General features: G+C 43.6%; 1 protein-coding gene across 5 annotated transcripts in view; it reads right to left on the bottom strand.

Moving 5' to 3' along the window:
* Positions 1-17923, bottom strand: part of LHFPL1 (LHFPL tetraspan subfamily member 1) — a 52778-nt gene extending 34855 nt beyond the window's left edge. For 4 of the 5 annotated variants that reach the window (XR_014239588.1, XM_082377521.1, XM_082377522.1 and 1 more), the window contains exons 1-3: positions 17011-17923; positions 9107-9502; positions 218-316 (exon numbers count right to left, since the gene is read on the bottom strand). Coding sequence is in view for 4 of the 5 variants with exons in the window: in XM_082377521.1 (XP_082233647.1) it covers positions 218-316; positions 9107-9488 (481 nt within the window). In the remaining variant the exon portion in view is untranslated. Of the gene's footprint in view, positions 1-217; positions 317-9106; positions 9521-17010 lie in introns of those variants that run through there. The other variant, XM_082377520.1, reaches the window with a different exon arrangement.
* Positions 17924-20697: the final 2774 nt, after the last annotated feature.

Raw genomic sequence — 20697 nt, forward strand, 5'->3', positions numbered from 1 at the left:
AAAGGGTGTGGAGAGACATGGTTAAAGAAGTAGAATTTATGTTCAAGCCTTGTAAATTAGCAAGGCCGCGTAAGTCTGACCAAGCCACCACTTCCCACAAGCTAAGATAGTGAGAGACTCAGGCAAGCACCACGAGCAAGCACAGGCCCCTCCAAGAGCGCTTTGAAAAACAGATTCCCACTGAGCCATCACCGCCATCCTGCACAGGCCACCTTACCTAACTGAAATTGATTGGAGACATTCCCACATGTTTGCATTATCTCCGGGCTATTCCATCCTAAGGGGTATAATGCACAGCCTGAGCTTATCAGCAGTCCTGGAAAAAAAAAAAAAAGCATACACACAGGTAGAAAAAATATAACAGGTCTTCTATCATCCCAACATTCCCTCTGGATTAGCTCAGCTCAAATTCTCCCTCCTCCACTCAGAGCTTACCTTTCCCCTTTTACCCTAAATGTCTATGACACTACCAACTCAACAGGATTTCTTTGCTGTGCCATAGGTGGTGAGTTGCAGTAGATAGTAGAGGGAACAACTCACAAAGAAAGGACAGGATTGGGGATTGAGACGGGCCAGTATGCTTTTCACAGCCGAAATGTTTCTGCCAATGACTTACAAAGCTGAATTGGCCTCTCCAACCAGACTCCTCTTCTATCTTGGTCTGATTTACAAAGAATAAAAAGGTAGGGGCTGCTACTCTTTCCTACAATTCAGCCTTTTCTAAGAGTCAAGTCAGTCCTTGCTAGTCGAAGCTAGGTCATGATTTCTGTAGCTTGAATTCAGCTGCCAGACTGGGATCGACAGAAAGCATCCACGTTATCTAGGCTTCTCCCGGTGAGCAGGGCACCAGACTCCCTCTTCCAGAAACACTTCCTTCTTCTGAGAAACCATTCCAGCTTCATGCTAAGCATTCCTACTTTCTTTGGCTTCCAAAACCTTCCACTGTGCCCCTTGCCTTCACCTCCATTTTGTTTAGGTCATTTGGTTACTACAGGGAAAATCTATGTGATCCTAGTGATAACCTTACTCTTCTGACCAGAGATACAAATCTGGGTCTGCTTGCTGACACTGTCTTTTAAGGACAACTGCCTCATCCGCAGCTCTTGTTTACTGCCTAGGTTTACATTTTATAACCTATGACCACCTCTCCCGTGCCTTTGGCGACCATGGATTGAACTAAGCATTGGCATCTGACACAAAAGCAACCAAATTCATTGGCTGGCCAGTAATGGATGACATCATATCGTGCTCTGAAGAGAATAGCTGGGCCAGATTTTTGTTTCTGGAAATTTTAATCAAGAAACACAGATGCTGGACTTCCCTGGTGGCGCAGTGGTTAAGACTCCACACTCCCAATGCAGGGGGCTCAGTTTCGATCCCTGATCAGGGAACTATATCCCACATGCATGCTGCAACTAAGAGTCGGCACGCCACAACTAAGGAGCCCGCGAGCTGCAACTAAGGAGCCTGCCTGCTGCAACTAAGGAGTCAGCCTGCCGCAACTAAGACCCAGTGCAACCAAATAAATAATAAATATTTTTAAAAAAGAAAAGAAACATAGAGAAGCTGAGCTACTTAGCAGATGGAGCAGAAGTTAGGAAAAAACACCAGGAGGTAAAATCAAGTGTGTGTCAAGCTAAAGCCAAGTTCAGTCCAAAGTTATGAATAGACATCAATTCTGGGTAAGCTGAGGAAACTGATTGGTAAAAGAAGAGAACACAGTGGCAGGAAGCAGATACATCATGAGGGAAAACCCCATACTGCTCCTGAAAGAGCTAGAGAATCTAGTCCTTCCCAATGGCTTCCCAGTTCCATTTTTCTTATGTTATAATAAGTTCCCTTTTCACTGGAGAACTCAAGCAAGTCTCTGCTGCTTACAGCCAAGAAAGCCTAACTACAAGAACACTATACTTGACTACTACACCAAAGTTCATAGGACGGTCACCCGCCATGAGTGTGGATGCAGAACCTAACACAAAACACAGAGCCTCCACAAAGCAGGTATTTGATTAATGATGACTGGGTGGCATATTTAGAGGTTCCAGAAAGGTTCCAGACAGTGAAAAGCAAGCTGCTCCCGGGACTGCCAGCCTCACCTTCGTTTCTCTTTCCTCACCGAGGAACACTCCATATACACTCTGAGAAGCTAATAAGCCCACTTTGCCTTCAGCTGCAGCCTTTTGGAAGATCTCAAAGTACTCGCTAAGCTTGTCAGCAACATGGCAACCAGCTGTTCTCAATACTCAGTGAGGCCAGAGCAAAAGACAGGGACCTAAAGAAAAATCAAGAAAAGTTTAAAGAGGAAAACAGAGAGAACTTTCTGACGGTGCGAGAGGGTTTAGAAACTAAAAGAATGACCAATTAAGGTTAGAAATTCCCTTCAGTGGAATGCTTAAAATTAGAAGACACTCTTATCTGTCTGATAGTCTTAAAGGAAATGAAACTGGTCACTCAAAAGACTTTTCTGGGCTCTGGAATTTATCCAGTGGCAATGGAACAACACTCCTATTTTTTCTCACCACAGATAAACTGAAATCATATGATATGAGGAGGTATGAGCCAGAGTATGTAAGCCCAGAGTATGTACAATGGGTTAAGGACAAAATTGGAAACAAAACCTCAGCCTTTTCCTGCTTTCAGTGTGTACCCTTTGAGAGAAGAGTTAATAAAAAGTGAGCTTTCCCACACAGACTAGGAAGAAAAGAACACAAGTTTATAAAAGAACAGCAGTTCTATATTCCAACCTCCACATTCAGATCCCTGGAACTGGCATGAGCTCTGACTTCTCAAGCAGGAGCTTGTGCTGGCTAAGTGCCTTTCCTGACATGGCAGGAGGAACCTTTCACCTTTTTCAGCCCCCCTGAAGACAGGGCTTGATTTAAAAGCTGCCTGCTTGGAGCTGTTATCTTGCAATTTTTCACAGGCACCAGGCCAGAGACCAGGAATCTCTGCCCAGGTGTGTGTTTTGCCCCAGCGCATGTGGCTCCGTGCTCTGCCCAACCTGCCCTACCGCACCTCCCATCCCCTATCCTCCCTCCTGCCTTTTAGACAGGTGAGCACAGTAGGTTGTAAACATACTTCATGGAGACATTGGACCTGTAACTGACAGAAGATTCATTACATTTGATCATAGATGGAGAAAGATGTCCTAGAAGACATATTATTTTAAAATGAAGTCACAGGATAATTTATCCTCAATTATATTTGTCCCCAACAGTTCTAATGAATTTGGGATATGAAGATGTGCTTCAAATAGCAACATAGAAGTCACTTTCCAGTGACAGGCTCTGTCACCTTCTGGAAGACTGGGGGCTTATTTAAAATGTAGATTCTTGAACTTCACCCACAGATATTTGCTTCAGTAATTGTAGCCCAGGAATATGCCTTTCAAAAGCACCCTAGTGATGTTGATGCCTCAGGTTCTGGTACCAATACTTAAGAAAAACACCACTAAAAATATTAAAAGCAGGAGCTCTGGTGGCGGAGAAAACTAGTTTAAATCCCAGCCCTGCCATGTATGAGCTGTAGCCCTGGCTCCTACTTTTCTACATGCCATTCCTAACTACAGGTTTTCCTGCCCCTCCAGACACACATGTCCCTTGGAGAAGTCTGTCCCAACTGCACCTGCCTCTAGAAAGGGAAAGCCCCTTCGAGTGTGGTACCACACTTACTCCCCCACTGAACATGTGCAGGTGACCAGTGGGCTGCCATCTTCCTTCCCTTCCTCAACTGCTCCTTCCACAAGAATCCCCTATCACAAAATGTACCAAGTGTCCTCCCGAAACACGGTTGCGATAGTTTTCATTCATTGCTCTGACCAAACAGAGGCCTAGAGTTAGACACTTTGCTCGGCTTCAGCCCTTGTGGCAACCTCAACGCCAATACAAACCTTTGGGCGCACAATCTCGGACAGACCTCAGAACCCTCCCTGCTGCTACATCCCAGCTGCCCTCAATCCCCCCCCCCTGCTGCCAGAATTACTACTTCCCCATATCGCAACAGCTGTATAACCCCCTCCCAACTGCACATTCTCAATTAGGTAGATGCCTAGTCTCTGTCTCCGGGCAGGGAAAGCCTCCTCAACTGGGTGTTATCAACCCCCTTTTGTCCACCACAACCTCCCATTCACAAGTGCAACTGTTGGGTGGGCAGTCATCTTGTTACACGTCACACCCCACTCTCAAATATCTGTCCAAATATGGCTATTTTGTAGTTTGAATTTACTACCCTGAGCAGAAGTCTAGTATGGGTTAATTTGTTATTAACTTGTTCAATGTATTGCTCTTGTAGCAACTTCAACTCAAACATAGTGGAAAATTTATGTCTGCCGTCCAGCTGTATCTCAGCTTTCCCTTCCCAGGGAAACCTCCCACTCAACTCTCCTATTCATTTCACTGCATATTCTCTCTCAGAGTTATAAGACAGTTCGCCTCTGCTAGAGATTTCTAAAGTACATCAGGAGAGGCTTCACAGAGAGGCTGCATTTGACCTGGCCTTTGAGAGAGAGAGATTTACATGCAGAGATGGAAGAAAACAGAATTTCAGAAAAAAGCAACACTATGAACAAAACTGAGCAGAGGTTTTCAAATGTTAGTGTGTACTGGAATCATGCTGGGAAGTGATAAATAACAAATCCAAGACAGTAGTTAACTTTGCTGTGGGAACAAGGGACTACTATCAGGGTATGAAGGAGATTTCAACAACATTGGTAATATTCTATTTCTTAAGCTGTATGGTGCACATATCTGAAATAGTTCATACTATACTTTCAAAAATAAATCAGCATGAGAGGCCGTGTAAAATGCAGAGTGCCAGGCATCAGTTCCGATTGGGTAGGCTTAGAGAGGCACTAAGGTATCTGCATTTAACAAGCACCCCAGGAAATTTCTTATACAAGTGCTTCATGGACCACTCTGAAAAACATTGTGATAGAATTTCTTCTCCAAACGGAAAAAGAAAAATCAATGAGATCAGTGCATAAAGCCCAGGGAGTCAGAAACCCTGGACCACAGTCTCTGCTCTGCTTCAAATTTGCTACATGAGTTTTTGTTAGTAGGTTAACTTCTTTAAATACCATTTCCCAAACAGAAAGCCACTTTTATAATCCTTGTTCAGCATGGTAAGGATAAGTTAAATTACGCCTGATGAAACTTTGGAAGACTTTCCAGGAAATGCTTGGTTTCCAGAGAAGATAATGGTTTTTAGAAAACAGCACTCTTTCCTTGAATCAAGTTCTCAGTGATCTGTCTCCAGTGGCAATTTTCATTCAGCTTGAAGCATGTAGTATTAGGACCTTCCATGGAGAAAAACATTAGTGCCTGTCTGGGTGTGTTGAATTCTATCTGCTTAACCAAAAAAAAAAAAAAAAAAAAAAAGTCCAGAGTGGTAGTTCTCACTTGGGTTGGGGAAAGGGAACACATCAGAGGCACTGGAGAGATTTTCCAAAACATGCAGCCTTCCACCTGTTGCTGTGTATATCAGTATGGGAAAGAGGACTGGAGAGTTGGGTCCGCATTTTTTAAGCGCTCCATGTGATTCTGATACATTCCCTGCTCTAGAAAGATTCTTGGCCTCCCTCAAGGAACCTGATCCAAGATCTTACACTTGTTCTTGCCAAGAGTGCCTTATATTTACTTCTCACCTATTTCTTCTTTGGTTAGCTCTCACTGAAGGTAGAGCATAATTCACAAGCATCTTGCATATGTATACACAGGGGAATGTAAATAATGACCTTGTTCTCAGGGACTGGGGGCCAGCTGGTTAGAAACCTCAGCATCCCCAGGGTTGAAATAATCTCCTGGCCAGATGTTTCCTTCACCGGTTAGAGGAGGGCATGAAGGTCCCAGTGGAAGGCTCTCTGGACCCTACACTTGTCCAGCTGGATCAGCTGCAGGTGGAGCAAATGGGACCCAAGGGTCCCATCAGGTCACCTTGCTGAGTATGACTCAGGCCAGCAGCTCTTTATTTCTTCCTGTCTCTCCCACTTCCCACCGCTCATCTCTGTGGGCAGCTGCCAAACTGGGGAACAAACGTCAGGCAGGGGGAGGGAGTAGTTCTTAATGGATCCTCCATCTCTTCAGTGGTTTGGGGTCTGGCAGAGATAAACCAGACCTGAAAAATATTGGCTCCTCCCCCTGATGTATTTTGGTTAATGCACTAGCTGCCGAGAAGCAGCCAGGCCTGGAGCAGCAAAATCAATTTCCCTCCGCTGAACAACAAGCTTAAACTTAACCCTCACAGCTCTTTCTCTTATGTCTTTTATCCACGGAGCTCAAAATGCTGTTCAGGCTTGGCTTTCTGCCACAAGCAAAGCCCATCTCTGAGGAGTGAGACACCAAGATCTCTGAAGAACCTTGGATAATGATTGTATGCCAAGGGGTGCCTAGAAAATACGATACATTCAGGCAGCCTTCACCATTCCTTCACATCTGATGCAACCTTGACAGGCACCAGTTGCTAAAAAGGAAATGAGAATGACACTTAGTTGGCTGGTATTACAGGTGGGGAAGCTGTAGAAATTTAGCAATCTGTCCAATATCCCCAGGGATAACCCTTGTAGCACACCTTGGATCTTGATTCTTTCCATGAGTACTGTCAAATGGTATTTTATTCTTGAACTTTAAAGACCCCCATCTAAGTGTAAACACTGTGACTATGTTCCTATGAGCAATGGTCGATGTGGAATATAAAATAGCAGAATCATATGAGATTAACACGGTACTGATGTTTCTGTTGCCCCTGTAAGATATCTGCTGCTCAGTTAAAGCTCTCCCCCCCCCCCTCAGTCCATGAGTGTCTAAATCTCCATTACCTACCCACATCTCCCTTCAACAATTTCCTTTGAGTTTCTGGACCTAGAAGGTGAGATCAACCAAAATGTATTATGTGGAGAACCGTAAACGTTTTGTGAAAGTCTCACTCAAGCCTAAGATAGGAGGCGAGGTGGGTGTAGGAGCCAGTGTTAATGCTTGGAGTCAGATAGAGGCTGTTGCTACTGACGTTCTGATTCCTAACAGTTAGTCCCCCCTCACCCTCTGCTGGAAATTCTTAGAAAAGCAAGTGAAGCTAAGTTATCACTCTCAAGTCAGAAGAGAAGAGAACTCAGGGTGCTAATACCCTTGAATGGAAGCCTGGAAAAAAAGCAAAGGATGTGAACGAACCCAGCTTTCACATGACCAACTTATCCCAAAATACACTAACATTGCCTTAACCATACGTTCATTCTTTCTACCATTACTGAATTCCTGGTCTGTGCCAGGCACTGAACTGGGCTCTGGGGCTATAAATACGAGTTGTAAGGAGCACCCCTTTCACCTGCCAGCTAAGTGTCACTTCCTGAAATAATGTGCCCATAGAAGTACCGAGCTAGCCATAGTAAGCCCAAGAATGCAGGTGAAAGGTGAGCCTACTTAAGGTTCATTTGTAATATCTGTGGAACCCCCAAAGGGGGATAAAGTCATAGACTTAAACCAGCCTTAATAACTGGTTCTGTACCATGGTTTTGAAGCGGAAGAGAGAAATTAATCCAACGACTTTCCAATGTGGCCAGAAAATCATTAGTAGCTAAAGAGTGGGAAAATTCAGAGATAAGGGAGGTTAGAATGTGAATTCAAATTTAAAACTTTGTACAATGAGTCTAAGGAAAGAGGGAAACAGGAAACATCACCTTAACTGGCACAACAAAGAGAATCTGGTGCTTTTCGTAAGAAGGCCAGGAAATCATGATACCTTAGCTCAGTGTTTCTCAACCTTGGCGCTACTGACATTTGGGACCAGATACTTCTTTGTTTTGGGGAGTGGGCAGCTGTCTTTTTCTTGTGCATTGTGGGATATTTAACAGCATCCCTCACCTTTATCCACTGATTGTCAGTAGCACCCTCCCCAATTTGTGATAACCAAAAACATCTCAAAGACATTACCAAATGTCCCCTGGTGGGGGATGAGGTATGTAAGAAATCAGCCCCTGTTGAGAAGCACTGTCTTAGCTCATCACTACCATCTCACCCCAAGGCCACATGAATGCAGTCATTGGAGAGAAGAAAGAAAACTAGGATCTGGGCTATCTTGCCAACGAACAAATTCAAGGAAAGAAGGGAAGTGAACAAGAGAGAGGTCACTGTCATTTGCTTACAGCCACAGGGCAACTTAGTGAAAGAGCCAGAAGTGGGATCCAAGTTTCCTGGCTCCAGGCACCCACACTGTGCTGCTAATGGAGATGACAGTGATAATGAATAATGATTCTAAAACTTTAGGAACAACAGCAACAAACTTCAGCAATAGGTTCTACCAGCACTTTTTTCCACTGCCCCAGCCAGGTGTAAAAAATAGCTCACATATTCACACACACATTTGCCTGTCTGTCTAAACTTGCTTTTTCTTCTCCGTTCAGATTAAACTGCTCCCATTGCTTTCCTACAGTCTGCCAGTTTTGCATTTTGCTCTTTCCTAGCCCATCCACACACTGCCAGCATCCAGGTCTCCTGCACTAAATTTAGAGGGAGGCTGGATGAGGGAAAAGCTAAGTAGGGTGAGTCAGGGCCATAGGAAACCTGGAGAGTCTGTTAATGGCCTTAGATGTTGCCAAATAAGCAGTCACCTGCAGTCTGCCTGGTACCTAGCATTTCACTATTAGAGACGTATTTTTTGGTGAGGACTGTACATTAAACTCGTATTAGTAATTAACACCTGTGTGTATGTGTTTATCAGATCACGGTCCTCTGAGATAACTACCAGAGATCAGGGATCTTAGAGGTCAAGTTTATTTTGGAGCAGTAATACTAGAGTATAAGTTGCTGCCCCAGGAAAGCAGACCTGGATAGTATTCTTCAATGGGCACTCTGCAGGGAGAAGAAGGTGATGAAAATCAGGGCTAAAAAAACCAGATAGCAACTCTGCCTACTAGCCAATCTTGCTGTGAATAAAACCCTGACGTAGATTGCACTTCGGGGAGTCCCAGACTAGGTGTTTCAAACGAGTCCCCATTCATAGCCCTAGAGATGGACAAAGGGGAGAAGCTGAGAGTGGATTTCCCCATAAGACAACATCCGCACTACCCACACCCCCGCAAAGCTCCCCAACCTACCCAATCGCAGCAACACCGTCTTACCTCCCACGAACTGTGCGGCTCCCATGCAACGTCCCATCATTCTGGAGACGAGTTCCTCCATGCAGCAGCCTAGGACAGCAGTCAGTGCCACCAGGAGCAGCAGAGCACAGCCGGCACCTGTCACCACTGTGCACATCTGCCAGGCCAGGCTTGGGATGGCATTGAAGCTGGCATAGCGCCCACACTCTTCCACCATGATCAGACTCTGCCCCTCTCCCCTCACAGGGTAGTTGCACCTCCGGAATGTGCTGAATGACACTGGCTTCCCCAGCTGGGATCCAAAGAGCCAGTAAGGCAGGAAGTAACTGGTAGAACTGGCCACAGCGGTAACAAGGGACAGAAAGGCCCAGAGGGTCCCCAGCAGGGTCAGGCTGCTCCTCATGGTCCCAGGTTTCTCTGCGGGGATGGGGAGATGAGTTGGGTCACAGCGCCAAATGTAGAAACTTATCATGTAGGCTCCATTGGCCTAGTTTTCATCTGCCTGGCCAGTCCTGGGGCTCAGTCATGTGCTTCTTGGCCCTTACTTCTGGATAAGATTATTGCCTCAAGGACCATTTGGGTCCCTATGGGATTCTGCTCTCCAGCACTTTTCCCATCTTCCCTTCCTTCCGCCTGATTCAGAGTTCTATGGTCTCTAGGCTGCCATGGAAGAAGCGTAGAACGGAATTAGTGACTGTTCTGCCCACTCCGAGGCAGCCTGAGCAGACAGCTTTTAGCTCTTGACATCCAGCATGGAACAAGTGACAGGAGGGAAGTCTGAATCAAACCAAGGCTCTCTGGAGAGCCCCCAACTTCTGGTGGAATGGCCTTGTTTGACCTGAAGGCCTAGAAGGAGGCAATATCTCAAGAGGGCCAGGGACCAAGTTGTTTTCAGAGAGTTAAGAAAGAAGGAAGATACCTCACAGGGCCTGCCTCTACTCTAAGGGAGAAGAGGGAAGGAGAGCTCACCATGGAGTTAGAGGATGTGCCCATTTGACCTTGGTAGGATGTCCAGGAGAGCATTAATGTGGCCTTTCACAGTACTACATCAGCTAGGTTAAAATGGATCAATAAAATAAGGGGTGCCTAGTCTCATACTCTTTGCTTATCACTGAGTGAGCACTGTTCAGTCACTTTTTCCCAAAATCAAAATGGGAGGCACCTTTCCAACCAGTGAGGGTTGTCTAACACTAGGCTGTCTACTAAGAAAACCTGCCTGGTCCTTTGCCGAAAAAAGTGAAGAAAGCGTCTCATCTCTCTGAAATGGATCAGGTACCCCCTGCCTGGCAGCAGGAACATAGATCTATAGCTGTAAGGGCCTTTCAGGGTGCCTTTTGGAACAAGTCGTCTCAGATTCAAGACAGTGAGAGTCTTTTTAGATCTAATCTCCTCAGCCCAGCTCACAAATGGTTTTCACAGACCCCTCTGTCAAAAATCAACCACTTCCCTCCCAACTCCATTAATCTGCCATTGCTTTCTGGCCTGTTTCTCAATGAGGGCAGCCAGAGACCACACTGAAGCTTGCTGACAGCGCTGTGAACATCTCCAGCAAGCAGACGGTGGGGTTTGTTTCAGAGACTTCTCCATGATTCATCACCACGGCTTAAAGTTACAGGTGGTGGGAGAGGGGTTCAGGGGTGGGGGACTGAATGCAAGGGAATTACAGGAACTGGCTATATTGCCAGTTTGGGACATTGTCAGGAGCAAGCAGCAGTTGTGCTCAGGGTCTCAAGGACCTTGCCCAGCCATGAGCTCTGTCATAACCATCATCAAACAGTACCTGGCACAGAGCGGGCACTGCAATCCATATTTGTTTAATGAAACCCATTTTATAGAAGCATCCAATTTCCAGGCTGGCAGGGATCTTAATGAATCACCTAATTCAACCTTCTTGTTTTACATATGGGGGAATACAGCCTTGTAAAGGGGGAAATCATTTTCCCCAAGTCACAGAGCAAGTTAGCAAGCAGCCACACTGGAATAAGAAACCCAATCTGCAGATTCCTAGGTCAGTACTTTTGTACTACACAGTGCTAATCACCCCCCTGCCCTATCACTTTACAGATGGAAATACGGAGAGGAAATGATTTACCCAAGGGTAAAGAACTAGTGAAGTACACTGGCCGGACTAGAGCCCAGTTATTTGATTCTTAGTATAACGCTCTTTTTTCACTCCACCACAATTCCCCTCCTAATACGTATGTATTGTGTGCTGTGTGTCTTGCGCAGGAAGGGAGCAGAGATCATAAATTGCAGGTGCTTACTTTGGAATGTTAGGGCTTGGGAAGAGAGTGCCCTGAGCTGGGCCCCAGGGAATGAGGCTTTGTGCCTGAGAGTGGAGGGAATGAGAGAAAGATGTGATGAGGGATTGAAAGCCAACAGGAGAAGTGAAACTAGTTTTGAGTAATTGCTGTTAGAAAGCAGGTACGCTTGGACGCAATGAGGTAATGCCTCTGCTTGCTATATTAGAGCATGTAAGATTATGGAAAATGCAAGCAGCCCTCTTTTATGAACTTACTTCTTGGTGAAGAAGCCCAGGCCAGAGGATGAGAGGAAACAAGCTGATAAACAGCTGCTGGCTATAGCATCATATTCCCTTCCAAGCCCATTATTTCATGTGCTCTGCCCAACAATCTTTTTAGGTTGCTAAGAAAGGTATCGGTAGTACCCCCAGTTTACAAATGAGCAAATTGAGGGTCAGAAAGCTAAGTGACTTGCCCGAGGTTACACAGTGATTCAGTGGCAGAGCCATCATTTCCCACTTCTCCTTCACCTGCAATTTTCGCCCATATTCTCCCTCATCACCCCAAAACTGTTTCAATGAAAAGCCTCCGTGGTTTCCCACCCATGATGCCAAAACTGTTTAAGGATGGCAAAAGAATTAGAGGGGAAGGACAGGGAAGGTAGGAGGAAGGCCACTTTCTCTAAGCAGCATGTAACCGTCAGGACCAGGGTATTCACTGTTTCAAGTTTGTAGTCAGAACTAACCCCATATGTCCCCCACAAATGTCATCACCTTGAGATCAGAAGTACCAGTATGACAGCCAGGAGAAGGGCAGAGAGCTTAAGGCAGAGAAAGGGACCATATCAGTGAGTGGTACCTACACTACACTAAAATAGGAGGAGGGCTTCTGACATAAGGTTATCACCATCTGTGACAAAGCAGGATGTTTAAAAAACTACAAGACTGCCAACCACGGTTACCATAATTTCATTTTTTAAAAATGGTATTTTGAAACCAAGAGGTAGGAAGGCAGAATTACAAAATTCCTTTTAAACAAAATAGGTGTAGCTTAAGAGAAACTCATTGGCCTTCAGAATTTAAATACTTTCAACTTCAGGAAAAACTCATTGTCCTGTTTTCATTTAGAATGAGGATGTCCAACCATGCTAGTTCACTTGGGACTGAAGGATGTGGGGCTGTCAAGGATGAAACTAGGAAAGTCCCAAACTTGGATGGGTTAGTCATTCTGTTTAGGACTAGAAGGTTGGTGAGTGAGTACTATCCATGGACAGCAGGTTGAGAATCACTGCCACAGATCACTTTCTCATGTTCTCTCTCCAGGACCTAAACGGTATAAAGTTAAAAGTGACCATGGAATTAAATAGTGGAGAGATGAAATCTTTATATTTTGAAGGTAAACCTTTCTGAATCATAGGCTTGACTTCATGTAGTCAAGAAAGAGAGGTCAGGGATCCAGTTGCTCAGTATTCTCTGTTCACAAAATAAGCCCCAGCCCAGCTTCTCCTGTGGCCAGATAAGGAGGCAATGGGCCATGTGCAGTCTGCATGTACATTGCTACATGTTCACATGTACAGGACAGGGAAGTGCATTCAAGCAAATGCTTTGAGTTGCTGCACCACCTGCAATGGAGTAACCTCCCTTCATGACAGCCTTCCAAAGCAATCCAAGTTCATTCCCAGGGGCTCTCCAAGTCTCTTCACATTCACATTAATAAAAGTCACACACAATGCTATACTTCACTCTATCTTTATTCCTCTTGTGTATTTCATGTAGCAATCGCTTGGTTTCCCTGTCCTGGAATCCCTAGCCACAGAGCCACACTGGATTTCAGAAACCAAGAACTCACCCTGGTGCTCCTGCTAAGTGGTCCAGTAACCAGGTATTGATAGGATTGCTATTGACCCCCTCTCTTTGGTTACATGGTCCCTCACCCTTAGTTGCTCTGTCTCCTAAATGGGTCACATGCCTGTTTCTGGGAGCAGTTGTATGAGAGGCAGTGAGTGTGGCTAGAAAGTTATAACGACCAGGGTGGAAGTATGAGGTCTGTTCTAAATTTGCTGTTCTTACTAAAGACTAGTGGTAAAGATACAGTGGTCATTCTAACACAGACTCATGGATAGAGGTCATTTCAACCTGTAAGATGCAGGAAACCCACCTAAGCCATACATGTCAAACAGTTATCTATATTGCTTTCAAAGAACTCTAGAGAAGAGAACTCTACAATTTTTCTCAGTAGCTTGACAACTCTCACTGTCAATGAATCATTTGTTACGTCTCATTTTAAACCGTTTTCTGGTGCAACTTAAGGCCAATTCCTTTGGTCGGGGCCTCAGAGGGAATGGAGAACAGCTTGGCCACTGTCCTCCAGACGAGAGCCCTTCATCAACACGGATTAATTCGAATTGCTGGTAGCTTACCTTTAGACTTTTTCTCCCCAAATGAGCACTCCACCTCTCCCTGTGGTGTCTCATTGCCAAGCCTGTAATCATTTGTTCTCACCTTTTCACTCCCATGTGTACCTACTCATATGTGGGCACTTACTTAGTATCAGTGAAACTGGAAACATTGCTCTTATATTTTTCTTGGTGGAGAAAAACAAACCAAATTCTTCCAATACCTTACCTCCTCCCCAGTCCCCACAGAAAAAGACTCAAATCCTTTTGTTCTCACTCAAGCTTGTCATACAACTTCTGAGTTAAGGACAGTGCTATCTTGGCTAACAGGGTCCAGGCAAAGAAGCCGACGAGTTAATGACCAGAATATGAGGTGGTCAGAAAGGGAGTCTCTGACTTGCATCTGCTGAGGAAAATGTGACCGCAACACTACCGGTTTTGGACTGCTTTGTGAGGAACAGCTTTGTTGGCACTGGTGCTGGCAAAGGAATATGAACGGACTTTCTCCTCACGCCCCTAGACTGTGCGCATAGCCTACCTGCCAACCCTTTTACAGATACATCATGCTCAGTGTTGGAACTTTAGGAAATAAGCAATATGCACAGGCATATGGTTCCAGTGGGTAAATAGAGTCCTACTCCAGAGAAATGGCTTGCCATTGTATCAAATTGGATATATAAGCAACCTGACTATTCTAGATCTTTCTGCTTCAGACGCAGCCTCAAAAAGAATCTACGACCACTTCCCAAACATTTCTCTCTTTATTTTCTGCCACCTGAGTTCCCCAGAAGTTTCTCCTCCTCTGTACATCTCCACAATGGGAGTGTCTCCAGGTTCTCCTGTGCCTGAAATCATCTCATGATTTATCTACTCCCAGAACTTTGTTTCCCATTTGCATCCCGGTGACTTGAAGAAGACCTCACTTTTTGTAAGCTTTATTGAGGTATAATTGATATATGAAAAGTTGTACATATTCAATGTATACATCTCTCTGAGTTTGGACGTATGCCTACATCTGTAACATCATCACCACAGTCAAGGTACTAAATATATTCACAAACTTCCAAAAAGTTCCTTGTAGTGTTTTGTGGGTTTGCGTGTGTGCTAAGAACACTTAACGTGAGATCTATCCTCATAATGAATTTTGAAGTGCATAGTGTTAACTATAGGTACAAAGTTGTGCAGAAGATCTCTAGAAGCTATTCATCTAGCGTAATTGAAATGTAAACCTATTGAGAAACAAATCCTCATCCCCCCTCCCTCCAGCCCCCGGCGCCCACCATTCTACTCTATGCTTAAGAAGACCTTGCTTTCAGTCTAAGTCTTGTCTTTCAAATCCTCAGCTTTCTTGCTTGCTGATTGTCTTTCTAAGCCTTCTCCCTCCTTCCATCCTCTTTTAGTCTGGGGTAGAAAGACTAGCAAAACTAGCTGTGTGGGGTTTGTTTATTTATTTATTTGCATTGCTCCATCCTGAGGTGAAGATGTTCACAAGCAGGTAAGGCACTAGGAGGCAGGAAGCCAGGGAGTGAGTGCAGAGAGAGGCCCAACCAAGTCATCAACAACCTAGAAGGCCAATTCGAAATAATCAAGTTGGCCAGGCAGAGACAGAGAGAGCCTATAAAAAGAACCTCCATGTCAAGTCCTAGGCTATTCCCTTTCTCCCGGGTCTGAGGTTAGAAAGGTGGGAATGGGAATGATTTCCCTAAATTTCATATGAGCTTCTCCCTTCTTTGTAAAAAAAAAAAAAAAATACTGCTCACTGAGTTCTCTGTCTGTCTTCTGCTTTGGAAAGTGGCATATCAATTAGAGATCTTCACCCCAGTTCTTATTCTGGCTGGAACGATGCCACCACCTTTAGTGATCAATTGATTGGCTAGGAGTCCTATCTCACTGCTCCAACAGTGGACTAACTGGTAAAGCATTTCCTCACACCCTTAGGTTCGTAGCCCCAGGCCTGCTATTGTTGCCCCGTAGTCCCTCTACCCATGGCCTCAATAGTGAACAAAATGCCACCATAGCCAACCTCTCCCATTCAGTGAATCTGGCCAGTGTAGGAAGAAGGTGGGCTGAATGCTTCTCCTCTCACTTCAGCAGACATGAGAGGCAGCCTGGCATATGAAGGGTGTTTTTCAAAATGGGGTCCCTAACCCCTCTGCATCAGAATCACCTCCAATGCTTGTCCAAAATGCAGACTATGACATCCTTTTAGGATTCACTGAATTAAATTTTATGGGATTTGCATTTTTCAAAAATCCTCAATTGATTCTGATGGAAATTAATGATTGAGAAATACTCTTTTCATGGACAAGAGTCCAGATTTTAGAATCCAGATCTGGGATAGGGTCCTAAGGTCTGCCCCTTACAGGTTATATGAACTTGAAAGGATCAATGAAAACCTCTGAGTTTTAGTTTCATCTATAAAATGGAGATGATGGAACATAAAGTTCAAGTGAAGTAACATCTGTGCTATGTATACCTAACACCAGGATAGGTGTTCATTCCCCCACCTATCAGAGAAGACTCCATTCTCCCATAAGTAATAGAGAAGACTCAAAGTCACCCAAGAAGTAGAATATCATTCCTCTCCCCTTTCTCTGCTAACCAGTCTTTCAGTGATTTCTCCTCATGCCTAGACTTCTTTCTGTTTTCTGTTTCCCACCACAAAACAGAATTATCTGGCCCAGCGTTCCTTTCAAGAATGGATTTATAGTTAAACTATTTCAGGTTTTTCTGGAAATCATCATGCTTTGGCACACAGTAGGAACTCAAATATTTACTGAGTGAATGCAATCTTTTATTTCCAGCCCAACTCACTTTAACATCTGCATTTCAGTTTAACCCCAGCACCCCATTTCAGTACCATAACCCCAATTGAGGCAAGTCTACGAGATCAACCCAGCATATCAGCAAACCCAATCCACTTTTATTTCAATAGACAGGTCAGAACAAAATCCTTCCCTCCACTCCCACAGACATGGACTTCCTCTACTCAAATTACCAACTCTCCTGGGGAAACCAACTAGCATTTAACCCTTAGGTCTTCACACCGTGTCAATATGAAATAGGAATTCAGCCCTGACTCCTCTTAGCCTCTGTGCAAACAACAGACTTGAGGAAGTAAAAATGCACCAGGCTGCCTTTGAGAAGAAAACAGATTCTCTGAGCTGTGAGATGAAAGGACAGGAAGCCTGAGAAAGGAAGGGGAGAAGGGGGGGTTGAGCAAGGGGAGAGCAAACAGTTTCTTATCCAGCTGTTTCAATTGCATTTGGCCCAAGTTGCAAATTTACCTTCTGACCACGAAGGCTGATTGACTTGTTTCCTCTCTTCGGACTCAGATCTGAGAAACAACTTCTCCTTACAGCTTGTCAGAAGGGGATGGGAATCCCAGCTGCTCTTTGCAGTGAAGCCTGAAAATCTTGCTTTACCTTTGGGAGAGAGGGGCGGAGTCCAACCTAATGGGAATTAACTCCAAACACGCTGGAGGCTTCAAAGTCAGCCTCAGACATGCAGGCACTTGAAGTAGCTTAGTGGGCACTGAGTCCCCCACCTCCATCCTCACAGCTGCCAAGTCAGCTGTGTGTGAGTGTGTGAGTGTGTGTGTGCCTGCCCACATTTGAACTGCGTATCTATCTCACGTCCTCACCTGTTACCCAAATGCCTGCTGAGGAATAGAGGTTCTCCCTAACTTCCAAAGCCCTAAATAATCTCACCATGTATATTAAGTATATTAGGTTCTCCCTAACTTCCAAAGCCCTAAATAATCTCACCATGTATATTAGGTATATTAGGTTCTCCCTAACTTCCAAAGCCCTAAATAATCTCACCATGTATATTAGGTATATTAGGTTCTCCCTTACTTCCAAAGCTCTAAATAATCTCACCATGTATATTAAGTTCTCCCTAACTTCCAAAGCCCTAAATAATCTCACCATGTATATTAGGTAGCACCTAATGTGGCTGGAAACGACTCAGAAGACACATGCCTGAAGGGAGTAAGACAGAATAACCTCTTTTTCCCAAGCTGATTTCCACTATGTGATAGGGAAGGTGCTCTCACAGAGCAACCTATGGCTCAAGGATATGACAAGTTTACATTTCAGAAACTTAAAATCACACATTGAAAAAGCTTAATAATACCTTTTAAAAAGTAACAGTACTACCAAAAGTCAGTGTCTAACTTATCCCAAAACACCAATAACTGTTTTTTGTATTAGTTTTTTGCATATATGTCTCATTTCGCCTCTGAGTTGCCTTGTGAACAGGGAACTTTGCTGAACAAACTGAGTTAGAAGAAGGAATGGTAGCTGGCTTAACTTAATAGAGCATACTAGACTGATCCAAAACATCTTCGCTTCCATAATGGTCCACTTGGCTTCTCAGAACGCAATGAAGGTTATCAGGGTTGTTATCTAGCATTTTGTGGTAACAATTCAAAATATGAGAGTAAATGAACCAGCAGTTTAGCACATTCATTGTACCCTGACAATTTAATGTAGTTGCTGAAGTTTTTCCTGCGGGCATCCTCTCTTTTATCAGTGATAAAGCCTTATATTCTTCTATGCCTGCTTTTGTCTATCTTGCTACTTTCCATCAGTAGTTTCTAACCATTTTTTTCTGCCCCAACACACTGATAAACCACATTCCCATCTGTAATAATGGCTTACTATGTCAGTTTCTGGGGGAGGAAGAGATGACCCCATAGGTGGAATGTCAGACTTTCAGCAATATAAGCTCCCGAGATAAATTTTATAATCTCCCTGATCGTGTGCCCTTAAGAACGACGGCTTCAGATATAGGGCTATATAAAAAGAAATGCTAGACCCTCTCTCATTAAAAATAAGTCAGTATTAACAGACACATTATAACTGTGTGTGAGACATGGATGAAAATTTTGACATCAGAAAGATAGTGATTCCACTCTATGCACTGATAAATATTGCCTTTTGCTTAGTGGCTACACCTGACATTTGGGTAACTGATCCCTACTTGCAACTCTAAGAGCTCATTTTTACTTACCTCTTTTTATCCTCTTTTCCCTGTGCCTGCAGTTTCCGTAAGTAAATACTATGGAAACTTAAATGTATGCTAAATAATGATCAAATTTATTGGGTAAAGTTTTGCTTTCTGTTGTTAATTTAACAGTTGATAGTGGTCTCAGAAAAAAAATTGCTGGTATCTTGTGGCTCTTGATATAGTTTCATCTAAAAATGCTTTTCAGCCATGCTTCCAGAAGATCATATGGGAAGGATTGAGAAGGGAACACTTCTTGTTATTTATTTAGGGGAAGGATGATATATAATATTTTAATAATGCTAAAATGGGCATTGGTCAGGGGCCCAGGGAATACCTACATTCTGCCTTTGATCAGTATGGAATAAGAGATCCTGCAAAGACAAGATATGGTGATAGGTGATTCTGATACATATTCCCATCCCCCATTCCAAGTTTGCAAAACACTGCTCTATACAATAGAATTTCCCAAGCAAAATCAACACTCCCACGACATTTTACAGTCTAGACAAGGGGTCAGCAAGCCAGAGCCTGTGCTGTGCACCAAATCCAATAGGCTGCCTGTTTTTATAGTTTTATTGGCACAGAGCCACAACTTATTTATATATCATCTATGGCTGTTTTCATGCTACAACTGCAAAGTTGAATAGTTGTGACAAAGATCTTATGCTCCACAAAGCCTAAAATATTTACTCTTTAGCTATTTACAAAAAAAAAAAAAAATGCTGACCACTGGTTTAGACCCACACCGATAGATTATAGTAGAGACATTAAGTTAATTGTTATGAGAAAGGCATTGAAAAAGGAGGAAGGGAAAGTGAAATAAAGAGAAGTGCTGCTTGCTTTCAGCTTTGTTAAGGTGCCAGTCAACCCTTACCAGTCCTTTAGAATCTGTGAAGTTAACAACGCACTAGAGATCAGTATAAGCCAAATATTTGGTAAGCTTGCGAAAATGTATTTCTCTGTTAACTGATTATCCTTTGAACCTGTGTTTATGTGGTTCTCCAATATGCCTTAAGTTTTTTTAACTGACCATTTTATTGAGATATAAGTCACATACCATGAGGTTCACCCCTTTAAAGTATAGAATATGGTTTTCTTAGTATATTCACAAAGTTGTACACTCCATCACCACTATCTAATTCCGGAACATTCTCATTACCCCAAAAACAAACCTCATACTTATTAGCGTATAACTTAATTTATTTATTCCTCTTTTGTCAGAGCTGCTTCTTCTTTGGGGGCTACTTGTTTTTTTTTTTTAAACTTTCTTATTAATATGGCTCTATGTTTTGTCCTAGTCTTACAGGAAGGGACCATTTATTTCCAGAGGAGTCCCATTGCCCTTGAACTTTGGAGAATTTGCACTATGTGCTTACAAATTTAAAACCACATAGACTCCATGACCTGTCACCCATGCAGGTTGAATATGGAAGGTACACCTTGCTTATACTATAGTTTCAGTTCTAGACTGAAAACCTAGAGATGAAACTTATATATTTCTTTTTTGTATAAAACTTGGAACTGACAACTCTTTTGGTGAATGTCCTTATTCAGCTCAGAGGATGACCTTATTAGTGTTGTGATGTGGTGTGCAGGTAAATATTTAATAACTGGCTTCACATGGCAGGGGAGCAAGAGAGCCCTGATTGGTGGCATTTGCTGATCGCTGTGTTGTAAATACTCCCACCATGGCCAATTTTAAGCTACCAACTTGAAGTCAATGAAAGTGGAGTTGGGAAGACATACACACAGTCTACTCTCGTGAGCTGGTACAATCCAATTCCAGCACACCACTGGAACTCAGATTCAAGGAATTACTTCAGTCTTGGTTTGTGTAGATTTATAAGCTATAAACAATACTAACCAAAATACTATAGCTATCATAGTTGTTTATGTGTTGCACACAGACTTCTCCCCACTCTCTATACACTATATTAGCTGGCACTGAAACATTTCAAAAA

Source organism: Balaenoptera borealis, assembly GCF_965194805.1.
Source record: "Balaenoptera borealis genome assembly, chromosome: X".
Classification (NCBI taxonomy): Eukaryota; Metazoa; Chordata; class Mammalia; order Artiodactyla; family Balaenopteridae; genus Balaenoptera; species Balaenoptera borealis.